The following is a 13,033-nucleotide window of genomic DNA, read 5'->3' as shown; positions in this document are numbered from 1 at the left end:
GCACAGCCAATTACATCCCGGTAATGGCCCCAACTCCATGCAAAATGAAACTGCGCTTTGCTTTGTTTGTCCTAAGTTTATCCTTCCTTTTCCCGTTTGTAAACGCAGGAGAGCACTTTGCTAGCACGAAAACACCTGAAAAAGAAGAATGGCTGGATCCAGGTGATATGATTCGCTATGACCCCGACAAAACGGTTAGTGTCGATTAAATTTTTCGTAATATTCGCGCGCAAGTTCCTGGCCTTGCTGTACATGACTTTTGTAAAACGTCCGTCGTCCTCGCTTGCATTTTGCCTTATTAGACTGCACTGGTCATTGATAAGTCGCATGTTATGACAATATTTCAAGTTTATAAGTGCTATTTTGAAGAAACTGGATTAGGCACCTGACCTACACGTAGATAAAAGACCTAAAGTGTTTTCTAACAATCCAGTAATGAAAACATTTATTTCATTTGTATTCAAGATTGAAGGGTTAAGCCCCGGCTACACGTTGGAACATTTTCAGAAGATCACGTCCCAGCATTGTTATAAGAACGCTTCTAACAATGTTGGAAATATGTAATGCACTTAGGAGCAACCAACCAGCGAGCATTTGCACAACGACGTTTACAACCCCCCCCCCCCCCCCCCCCCTTCCACCTAAGAACGATATTTCTCAACAAAAAAACTACCATTGCCACTCCCCGGGATACATATAGATTACTTCATGGTTGGTGAGTGCGTACGATTTTTATTCACGAGTTTTGAAGGATCGCGTAAACGAACGAGTGAGCAAAGCGAACAAGTGAGTTTAACGATCCTTCACAACGATTGAGTAATAAAAATCGTACAAACGAGCCAATCATGAAGTAATTTGTTTATTATATAAGTACAGAGATCATAAAGTTAACGAGGTAAGTGTTAATCGAGAGGCTATCAAAGCACCGATCGTGAACAAAAGTCCAAAACTAATAGCAAAATATTTTTGAAATAAAAGAAATCTTTATCTTCCATACCTCGCTTGAATACTTTTAAAACTTTTTAAGATCTTCTGAAGTATTTTTGTGGAGAAAACTAAGCAATAAAAGATCGAAAACTTTGAAAACCATACACCAGTCGGCCGCCATGTTTACAAATTTTACTGCCACTGCCGCTGTCTGTGCACAGGCCACCTGCGCCAAAGTTCAACATTATATTAGCCAATCAAAAGGCTGATACGACAATTCTTCACTAGTGAAAATAACGATATAGCCAATCAGAGCGTCGATACGTGGTTTTTCACTAGTGAAAAAAATCGTATGACCAATCAGCTGGCTTGTCTAGAGCACAGAGACAATTTTTATCTCGATCCTTTTCCGAGTGTAAATCTCGGTACGTATATAATAAATTAGTATCCTTTACAGTGGTTTCAGATGAACCTTGAAGTCACAAAGTGCAGATCAAAAATAATTTGTCACGGTCATTAATTTCGTTCAATGCCTGCTCATCAACTTTTTCCATTCAATTTTCACCAAATCATTGGAGAAACACTTTACCATGAATTGCTTTTTGCTCTTGTGGCAGTGAAAAAGGACCTAGGAAAAGAATAAACATACCTATTCAATGATTATCAAAAAGGTTTAAAGTTACTAAAATGTTTGAGAAACCATAACTTTTTTGACCGTATCGTCATCATCAGTGATGATGAAAATTTTTAGTAAGTTTTAGCCTTTTTTATAAATATCGTCTTAAAAAGCAACTGTTATGACAATACATGTATACCTATTCAAGGTCACACATAGGTCACAAACTGCATGCTCACTCAGGTAGAACATATGAATAATTCAAGCAACAAATAATTCAACATCAAATTGTCAAAAGATAAGCATAGAAAAAATTGTAGTTTTCTTGTGTAAAATATTTTGGCTATGTTAGCAAAGGACGGCTAACAAAAAGGGAGATTTATAAGAGAAATGTCAACTAACTCACCTTTCTCTTGGTCGCAATTTGGAAAGTGTTGGGTAGGTCATATCCAGTCTTCCCTGGGATGGCAGCTGATAAGTGCATTACTTTAGTCACCTTAGTCCACCTCCACCATTTTGGATTGCTCATTGTTCTCAGATGTGAGATTGGACCCTTAAGTCTGATTGGTCAATGCAATACAACATTGGTTAGGGTTACATGATCAAACATGCATGCTACACATTCTAATATTATTGATCCAACAAGTGCAATGTGGCCCGGGCTTTTCCAAAAAGCTAGTCATAAAAAAAAATATTGATCAATATTACCAAGTCTTAAATGGTTTGAACCCAGTAGTCATATCATAATTAGGTGAAGTAAGATCATCTGGGTGACTGTAGTCTTCAGCAGGACTGTTTAGAATGGCATTGACAATGTCATTGTCATTCAATTTCATCCTAGACAAATTAACAAATTAATTGTTTGTGGTTTAGTGTTGTCTGTACTCTTATCGGCAGGGATACTTGTATTTGTCATCACAGTAGTCAAAATCTGCAATAAATTTTGCAGCTTTGTCTAGACTCTTATCGACAACGGCAAATTAGCTGACATCACCAACAAGATTTATTTGCACCCATATTTTACATTGTTTTTTTTGTAAATAAATAACTTAGAAGAACTAGAAAGCTAAAAGGGAGCCAGGTTACGGGTTAACTTTACACAATAAAATAGTGTGCGGGAGATACCACAATGGATACACACAAGGATAGCGCAGTGGTGAGATCACTGGCCTCCCACCAATGTGACCCGGGTTTGATTCCCAGACTCTGCTTCATTTGTGGGTTGAGTTTGTTGGTTCTCTACTCTGAGCTGTAGACGTTTTTCTCCGGGTACTCTGGTTTTCCCCTCTCCGCAAACACCGATATTTGATTTGATTTAAGTTAATTTCATTAATGTCCCCAGTTAGTTCTCTAGCGCTAATCCATTGACACTTAAATAAAGCTGTTATTATTATTGTTATTACACACACGCACAAGTGATGCAGATTATGATCATGGTGAGATAAATATCAATTTTAAATTAATTTTTAAGTAATAGAATGCCTAAATTAGTCAAATCAGATTGTGAGATTTACAAGCAATGATGTGGTAAAAATTATATTTGATTGTGTCATATTTGCAATTCTCCCAAAGGGATTTCCCAAAAATGGCCATTATGATGAAAACAAGCAAGCTGGTTGTGGAAGGGCACAGACAGAGCTTTCACAGTGTCAGAGAGATTTAAAGAAAATGCCACAACCATGTCAGCCCTGCAGTGAAAAAACTGTGGTTAATGCATCATCATGTGATACTCCTTACTTCAAAAAAGTTGCTAGAATTCTCTTAGGAAATATTAAGGATTATGGAGCTCATGAGGTCATCATCACTGCTTCGGAAGACGATGCAGCCTCTTTGGAAAAATTTGTCATTTCAGGTGACGGCAATGTACACGACGTCTGTGAGGTCATCATGGGTGTTATATCAAATTTTAAAGGCAAAGATGATATCTTTGATTTTTCCAACTGGGGCACATCTCATGTCTTTTTCACGAGTGAGGCACTTCTTTTTGTAGCTGCATTCATTTTGGTGATCTGTGCTGCTGTTATCTTTGAAAAACACACAAACTTAACGTGGAGATCACAGGTTTGGTTGGTTTTGTTCTGGTGTTTTGTTATCAGCATTCCTTGGGAATGGTATCATTTATACAGGAAATCATTTGCTACGAAACAAGCAGAAATGGAAAAAGATATTCCCAAGGAATGCAGACCTGACAATGAGGTGCATCCCTTTGACTATTTCAAACTGTGGCTTACAAACACATTTACATTTTCTCAAGACCCTTGTGTTAAATACCAAGAGACTTTGCTTGTTGATCCAATGTGGGAAGTGTCTCCATCAAGGGTGAGTTTTGCTTGCATTTTCGTGAAGTTTTTAATGTTTAATTGGCCGTTCTGAAATTCAGCAGGGAACTGGGGCGAGTTTCAAATTTTAACCAATCGATGAACTGACACCACCACATGAAAGATCATGTTAAGATTGGTCATTTGACCAAGTATGTTGCTTTATGGGTGAACCGAGACCAAGTTTGAACCTTGAAATACGGTTCAAAATCCTTACAAACGTCTCTAATTTTGACAAAGCGTCCCCTAAAACCATATAAACTCTAACATATTTTTTATCAGTTTAGTGACAACTGTAAAATCCTGTCATGTACCTACAATGATATTTGAAAGAAGCTGCGATGAAAATCGCTATGTTTGCCCGTTTTAAAGAGTATCACGGAAATCATAAAAATTTTAAGAGTTAATAATTATGGTTTTGGGGGACGCTGTATCAAAATTACTAAGAGACGCCTGAGTGTATGGATTTTGAACCATGTTTCAAGGTCCATAACTTGGTCTCGGTTCACCCTAAAAGCCCCATACTTGGCAAAATGACTAATCTCAACATGATCTTTTATGTGGTAGTGTCAGTTTATCGATTAGTTAAAATTTGAAACTCCCCCCAGTTCCCTGCTGAATTTCGGAACGGCCAATTATTCCATGCATGGTGGTTATTGTGTATTTGTAATGACATCCTCGCAACACATCTGTCAGTTCATCACCAGCATCATTGACAAATTGACTACTTAAAAGTATTACGGTACTTTTAAGTTGTATTACAGCTACCAATGTCCAATGCATCAATCACATGTAAATGATACTTCATTGCCTAAATTTTCACAACTGTTTGCAGCTACAGCTTGTAATAATTAATGAAGTGGTAGTAAACCTTCAGTCAGTTATCTGTTACCAGTTGACCATTAGCGGGCTGGCTATTGACCAGTGCTTCATCTAGATGTTGTGATTGCAGAAAACATTCCTCTTTCACCATACCAATTTTGTGTGGAAGGTTCAATATTATTTCATTATTTCTTGGTTTGGAGTTCCCATCATCCAGTCGTGATATTCCAAATTGTTATTCTCTGTTGTCTTGGGATATTGGCTATAGTTCTAAAGTGGTGAAGTCAGAAAAAATTACATTTTTGAAATTATGGGATTTGTTGGGATATCTTGAAAGAATAACATCTGAAAAGCCTACTTGCCAGAAACTGGTATTGTGGGGCAAATTGTCTTGGAGATACTAGTCCAGTTTTACTCTGATGACTCCATACAAATCCTTCTAAATTTGACTTGTTTCCTAATGTTATGAACTGAGTCAAATTTAGAAGGATTTGTATGGAGTCGTCAGAGCATAACTAGGCTAATATCTCAAAAACTATTTTCCCCGAAATGCTAATTTTTGGCGAGAAGGCCTTTGGATGTTGTTTTTCCATAATACCCGAGAAACTCCATAATTTTTTATGACGTCACACTTCAGGACTCTATTCCCTCCCTTAATGACTTTTGTATTAAGGTTTATGGAACATTAACTTTAGTCAATGTACTGGCAAACAGCAAACAGTGATGAAAGCATGGGGAGACTGCTATTGGTTACAGATCTGTATTACCATATTTAACAACTATTCACTAGCCACTGACACTGAGTTGAATAGTTAACATTTTAGTTAACAAAGTGATAAGTCTTGCCTGTCATCTGTTCTGTTGTAAAGCACGCAGGAAGCGTTTAGAGCACAAAAGAAGTGTAGGGGAAACACAAGACATAGTCAAGGGTTTTTCCTTCTTCTTGAGTGTGCTCTTTCCCCTTCCTAAGTAATTTATAACAGAACAGCTCTCAGGTGAGGCTTCTTTACTTTTATAATAGAGAATTTCTTAATTTCCTCACACATTCGGCTAAAATTTTCAGATAACTTTTTTTTCTAAATCCTATGAGTGGCGTCCTCAGCTGTGCATCTGTACTCTCACAAAGCATGCGGTTTTAACCATTCAGAGTGTGTGTGGTATCAAAATTTTATTATAACATATGCTAAAACAGTGAGATAATATAGCAGAAAGAGATTATTTTAACTTAATAGACTTGCCACAAGTCGACCTCACGAGAATTTCAGGTGATTTTTTGGACTGAGGCGGATGAGCGAGAGGTCGACTTGTCTGGCTTGCAAGGTTTTCATTTTCGTTTCGCGCCAAAAGGGGGATGACATCATTGGCAAGTTCTGCACTTGAATAACGCAATCCGATGAAAACAATAAAAAAATAGGTCCGCAATGCGTACTTGGGGTCTTATGCTTAGCTTAACTCCATTCAGCCCTTACAGAATTTGGTACTACGGTCTCACTTTTACCATGCGTGATTGGTTCAAAATTTGCCATAACAATGCAGCAGTGAAATGAGTTCCTTAAGTATGCTTCAAATTCCAGACCTGTTCAGAATTTGACATCGATGACTTGCCACTAAAATTTCTCTTAATGCCATTTGCACAGTTTAGACAACTCTCGCTGCACGCTACATCATCTCTATCAGCTATTTACCAGTAACAGAAGCACTAGATTGGCTACGAAACAAGCATGGCACTGTCATACATTCATATGATCTTATAAATGATCAAAAGAATGCTGAAATTCAACTAGAATTCTAAGATGAATCATCACTAGATGAGGCATTCAATGAACAAGTACTCTCAGAGCTTGGTGCAAATCCCCACACTACTGGAAATCAGTCCATCACCAGTAACAATGTATAAACAGCCAAGAGAAATATCTGATGACCAATTACGTCGATCAGTTACATGTAGATCATTACATAATAAAAAAACGCAACCTAAAGCTTACAACAGGGTGCTTTCATGGACTAGAAATAAAATGAAAACCTCAACAGTCTGAAGTCACAAAATGTTGAACCAGTTTATTTGTTTATAACTGGAGGTGGTGGTGCTGGGAAAAGCCATTTGATGAAAACACTTTACCACACTGTAGTAAAAACCTATAGACATGCTCCAATGAATCCTGAGATTCCAACAGTGTTACTAGCAGCATCTACTGGAGTAGCAGTAATAAACATTGATGGTACACACAGCATTAGCAATACCTAAAAATACAGGTGATGATGTGGAGGAAAGTCCAGGTCCTACAATGTTTGACATCATTGATCCAACAACCACTGTGTCCGCTGACTCTAGTCAAGGAATGAATGCTAGAAGCAATGTGTAGCAATGTCACATACTGCTATGATATACCACCAAATACAAGATATTAGTTTGTGGGCTAATTCTACTTTGAACAATATTTTGGTTATTGGAAATAATCTATACAGTTCTATAACATGTTCTGTGCAAACAAATGACTATTTGCTGATAACTGATGTTCCAGACGTGGTTTCAATATTTGATAAAGTGTATTCATTACAATACACACCCTTTTAATAAGTCTAATATATGCTGTTTTCTGCTAATGATGTCAAACTCATGCTTTTAAAATTTATTCAGAAATGTACAAAGGCTTCAAAAAAGAAAAGAAATCAGAAAAGTTTTAGGCCTTTGTACATTTCTAAATAAAATTTGAAAGCAAGAGTTCGACGTCATTAGTGGAAAACAGCATATATTAGACTTATTAAAAGGGTGTATAGTGAGTCATTTACTGGAAGTTTGTTCATGACATCAAACCTTGGTCCATATATGTCTCTTAGAAATTCACTTCTAGGAGTATTTTCAAACTCTCAACGGAATTAAAATTGTTGTTTGTTAACTAATGGCATTAATACACTATATTGCAATAAAAACACTCTATCAAATATTGAAACCATGTCTGGAACATCAGTTATCAGCAAATAGTCATTTGTTCGCACAGAACATCTTATAGAACTGTATAGATTATTTCCAATAACCAAAATATTGTTCAAAGTAGAATTACTCTTGTATTTGATGGTATAATACAAGGAAGTGACATTGCTACACATTACTTTACCAGCATTCACACCAAAGATTGTTTCACTTCCTTGACTAGAGTCAGCGGACACAGTGGTTGTTGGATCAATGATATCAAATATTGTAGGACCTGGATTTTCCTCCACATCATTTGCTTGCCTTATAAGCAATGGGATATGAACATTGTAGCACATCATTTGTGCAAACCAAAACATCACCTCATTACACGACTTGTAATGTCCAACAACTTGTTTTAATGTTGGCAAGTAAAACATATTTAAGTAAAACATCATAAGCAACGTATTCCAAAATCGCCCTCGCACACCTGAAAATGCATCCTTGACTTTCACAAAATTGTTGTGACAGCCGATCCTTGACCGGTATTGTTCGATTGTTGTTCCCATTCTGGCGGCTAGTAGCAGACAACAGTAAGAGTACGAAATACTATTCTTTGAGATTGCAAAACTCTTATTCAATGCCACTATTTTTTAGAGTACAATAACTCTTTCAGTTTGGGATGTAACCCACACCGACATTTCAAGCCGATAAATACTGGTTTGTGATAGCTTGTGAGATACTTGTGAGGTATGTGGTGCGCAACGGATTTCGAGCCAATGAATGTGGGCTTGCGAAAGTGTCTTAGCTTCAGTGCAATCCGCACTAAACACAAGCCGAGTCTAAATATGTTGGCTTGCGAGAGTAAACAACTCCCGTATCGATTCCACTCAGCGACGTCACCTGGATGAAATAAAAAAGAACAAACAAGGCAGGCAAAGGATAGTTAATTTTAGAAATGAAAGAAAGAAAACCAATCTGAAACAGCACAACAGATCAATTTTGAAATACAAATAACTTACCTTAGAACTAATTTGTGACGGAAAAATCTTCAAATTTTTCCCAAAACAGGGAAAACGACCGCAGATTTATTTGCAAACAACCCACGCTAGAAGCAATGGCCGACACTTGAAAAACAATGACCTCGCAATTACTAGTACCCAGTCTACAAGCCAGACTGTCACGTGTGTTCTCGTCCTCAAAGTGACATACTGACAAGATTTGCCTCTGACTTAGGGGTCTTTATGCATAATGCATAAGACCCCAAAAAGCTAAAAAGAGCAATGCTGATATAACGGTGAAGGAAATGTATTCCTTCAATGTATTCCTTCACCATTATATCAGCCTTGCTCTTTTTAGCTTTTTATAATACACACTGTATTTAAATAACCAATAAGATCCTTCACCAGGATCCAGTGCTTCTGTTTTGTTATGCTGATTCTTGCTTAGAAAGTTGAAAACAACCGAACAGGTTTGTTTCTTCGAAATCAAAAGAGGGGATTTGTTTACTTTGTGCTATAGATGTATCAGAAACAAAGACGAAATGAAACGATAGCTTATTTCAATCTTGAGTTGCCGCTTGGAAAGGAGATCTCCAGTGCTACTTTTTGGACCAACACTTTGTGCTGTATTAAATTGTGCTGATAGAAACTAAACACTAGTTTGGAAGATCATTAATGAGTAAGGGAAAGGTTCGAATCGTCAAGAAAGTCAATTGATTTCTTTCATAAAAGATCAGACCTGTAGGCTTCAGTTATGGGAGACGTACTAGAATGGGATTAAAAGACATGCTAGATCGGGAATAGAAGTGGAGATACTGTACCTCTTAGCGAAACTTACCATTTAGCGATACAATAACTCAAACTGATACTGTTAAGACACATTTTAAAATAATTATTTTCCTCTCAGTAGATGAAAAAATGTTTTGATAGTTGTCAAGAATCGCCTCGGGACTTCCAGACACCAGTTTATAATACTAGTCTTAAGATTTAAAATGTCCTTCAACTCTTGTTTTGGACAATTGTTTCCCACATTATGACGCTCTAATACCATGACAATTGAGGCTAAAGACCAGATCTTTCATAAGTAGCTATGGGTGAAATCAGTGAAACATTAATGAAGACGATAGCATTGCAATCCTCTCCAAGTAAGCGATCAAAAGCATATGGGGCTAGCTCAAAGGTCAGACTTTTCCCAGCTCCGGTTGGAGCTGACAGAAAAACATGTTCAATGGGAAAGGAAATTCAGTGTTTGGGTTGCAGAGCATGTCTTCATTATGCTACCCACTGTTTTAGTATATACTAAAACTACATTTTTATATTATTTTACTATGATGATGATGATAGAGAGCTTGAACAAGGAGGACAATAAGAGCACCACAAAACAATACTGTAGCTTACAGTAGCTTGTTATTTTGTTAACAGGCAATATCTGCTACTCTTGCAAGCATTGTTGCTCAGCCATTTGAACATATCGCTGAAGCCATTGGTAAAAGTTTCCGTGCGTTATTCAGGGAAGTTCCCGTCCAGTGGCAGCCATTTGTATTCATTGCCGTCATCCTCATCATCATCATTGGTATGTTTACAATAAGTGGAATGCAAGTGAGGCTACCTTTTGTCACAATCACAACTGTACCAGCCCTCCCTGGTAACTTCCAAGCCAACTTAAAGGCGATTGAGAATCAAGTTGTGAATGTCAGAGACTTGGTGGACGGGCTAAATGAAGCTGGAAGAGAACGAGATGCAAATGAACGCGTTCGGGAACGACAAATTGTTACACTTCTGAATGCTTTGAATGAAGAACAAAAGGAAAGAACGAAATTTGCAATTCAAGAATCCCATGATGTGTCCAAACGGAAAGCGTCAGGTCCTGTTGAGTCAGTAGATCTCAGTCCAGTGGTCGAAGAAAAAGTACCCAAGATTAGACCAGTGCAGGCCTCTGACAAGACAGTCACTGAACAAGATGCTGAAGAAAGTGCCCCAATGGTTGAGGATATTGGCTTTGAATCCAAGGAGTCTGAAAAGATAATTAATATTTAGTTAAAGATTGAAGATGTTTCACGGAACAGATAACAGAGGTATCCAGGGTTCACACAGAGCCAAAGTTAGAGTATTTCGATTTAGAGAAAGGGCAGGAACTTTATTTGTGGTTGGATTCCCTATAATACAAGGAGATAAAAGGTTTTGAAAACAAAAAATGATAATTGTTTGCCTAGACACTGGAATGTTTGCTGATGTTTGTAAGTTTAATAACTGCAAGTCAGCTAAAAAATCATGAAAGGACGAAATAAAGGTAGAAAATCCTGGATCTGCGGGCCCCTGTTATTTCACTCCAAGTAGTCAGGGGTTTCATTAAGTTTTAAAGTAGAAGGGACCTTGTGATAGAGTGAAGTAAGCCGGCACCCCTTTGCATAGTCTGCCTTTTGATCTTGAGACCTCCTTTGAGCAAAGGCGGGTTACTGTAATCAGTCAGGTAGGCTCAGTCTCCAGCCGTGGGCGTCTCGGTGCGCCCGCGATCCTCCAGACGCCCAAGGCTGCAGACAGCCTACATAGACGGGTGGTAGTACCCGGGTGCCGGCTTCTAATAAAACCCGAGTAGTGCCTCTGAACTATAAAGTGTAGTTTTGAGATTGTGACATTTCATTGCTTTATGTTACTACTCCTGGACCAACAATTATGTTCACTTTTGTCCTTGAAAAAAATTTTCAAATACAAATTTTCAATTTGTATTTGAACAAGCAAGATTCCAAAGGGAAGAGCATGAAAGGGAAATCTGTAGACGGTCTTAATTATGATGGTAATTATTATTATAAAATAATGTTACAATAATACAGTTATTGTCTTTATTACATCCATTTAGAAGTCACTCTCAGCAGTGCAATCTTATTCCCAAATCGCACTATTCTTGGCTCTAAATCACACCATTTCTCCAGTCAATAAAAAAAGAACTCTAAAACAAAACAACCAATCTGATTTCAAGGCTTGTTTAAGGTAATCAATCAAATTGCCGGAAAACGAAACAATTTTCCAACTTTTGTTGCCGACTGAATCGATAAAATATTGGCACTGATTAAAATCCTGTAATTTCGTGATTAAGATTATTGTGTGATTTCTAAATGGATGTAATAAAGTGATACTTGAACTTTGTGTCGTGTAATTTTGGTCTGAAATCATGCTTGTGATTTCAGACCAAATTGCACTCCACTCAGTTCAATTACCATTTTATTGGTATGTTACCCACGACTTAAAAGTCAACTTCTTGGCTGCTCAACTTTTCAGCTGCCAGCCATTTCGGAAAAATTTGTTATGTTTACAGTTTAGTTGAGTCTGTCATTTTATTAGCCATTAAATGTCCATTAAGGGTGCACACAATATAAACCCTTATCCTCCTATCACATACAGCTATGGGGCCGCCTGTAGGCGAATCTTGCTGATATCATTGTTTGCATTTGTCTCATTAATATATGCGTTTCCTGACAGAAGGCATCATGCTTTTCACAAATTGACTTCAAAACGTACAAGAACGACCATGTTAAAGGGAGAGTTTCACATCTCTGCGCATGGGCAAACTGTCACGTCAGGCCATTTAATTCCATTGTTATTGAAACAATCAAAAGCACTGATGCAGGAAACAGAAACAATGCCATAGAAGTGGAATTACTCATTGGAGTTACTTTTGTAATCATTTCCTTTGTGTTATGAACCTACTGCATGCGAATAGATTACTTGTGCGTTATGACAACTCGTGCGTAGAATAAATTTTCGACCCGTACAATAAATTCGAGATCAAGCTAAATTCGCTATTTTCTGTGTAAACCTGCGGTGTCTTCCACCAAATTTGGGCCTTAGTCATTCAGTGTATTTGCTTTAATACTCATTGTGTTTAATTAACATCATCTGGTTCAGTAAGAAACCGTAAAATTTACAACTGCTAGCGCCAAAGCTTAGACATGCGCAAAACCGTGATGACGATCAGCGAGTTATTTGTCATCAAGAACTGAGCCCATGCATTCTTTATAAAATTTCGAATTTTCGAAGCGTCATTACTCAGAGATTATTTAACAAATTGAAAGTGGTTCAACGTTGTCTGTACTCTTATCGACAACGATATTCGTCGTCACAGTTGTCAAAATGGCAAACTAGCCAATCAGAGTAGATGGGGATCCAATCATCAAGTAGATGCAGTAAAATATCGTGGTTACAAGTCATGGTGTATTAATCATTGTAACCGGTTAGGAGAATCCAAGACATTTTTGATGCAATGCCTTTTCATGGTTATGTGAGTGTTATATGACCACTCACAACCAGTTAGACTGGTAAAGACTGAGCAACGAGATTACAAATTAGACACTTATTTCGTGTTAATGCAAAGTGTAAAAGCTGCTCTAACTTTGTGTAGCATTTGTAAATATACATGTCAAAATAGTAATAAAAGAGTATT

The 13,033-nt window shown here is 37.5% G+C and overlaps 1 protein-coding gene across 1 annotated transcript; it reads left to right on the top strand.

Annotated features, from left to right (window-relative positions):
- Positions 1-10,896, top strand: LOC137973932 (chloride channel CLIC-like protein 1). Its single transcript, XM_068820838.1, has 3 exons — positions 1-194; positions 3,116-3,862; positions 10,018-10,896. The coding sequence occupies exons 1-3, from the start codon at positions 24-26 to the stop codon at positions 10,630-10,632; spliced, it is 1,533 nt and encodes a 510-aa protein (XP_068676939.1). The 5' UTR covers positions 1-23; the 3' UTR covers positions 10,633-10,896.
- The last annotated feature ends 2,137 nt before the right edge of the window (positions 10,897-13,033 follow it).

This window comes from Montipora foliosa, chromosome 10 (genome assembly GCF_036669935.1).
Source record: "Montipora foliosa isolate CH-2021 chromosome 10, ASM3666993v2, whole genome shotgun sequence".
NCBI classification, from domain to species: domain Eukaryota; kingdom Metazoa; phylum Cnidaria; class Anthozoa; order Scleractinia; family Acroporidae; genus Montipora; species Montipora foliosa.
Note: the sequence above shows the minus strand (reverse complement) of the source record. Positions and strands in the feature narration are given on the sequence as shown.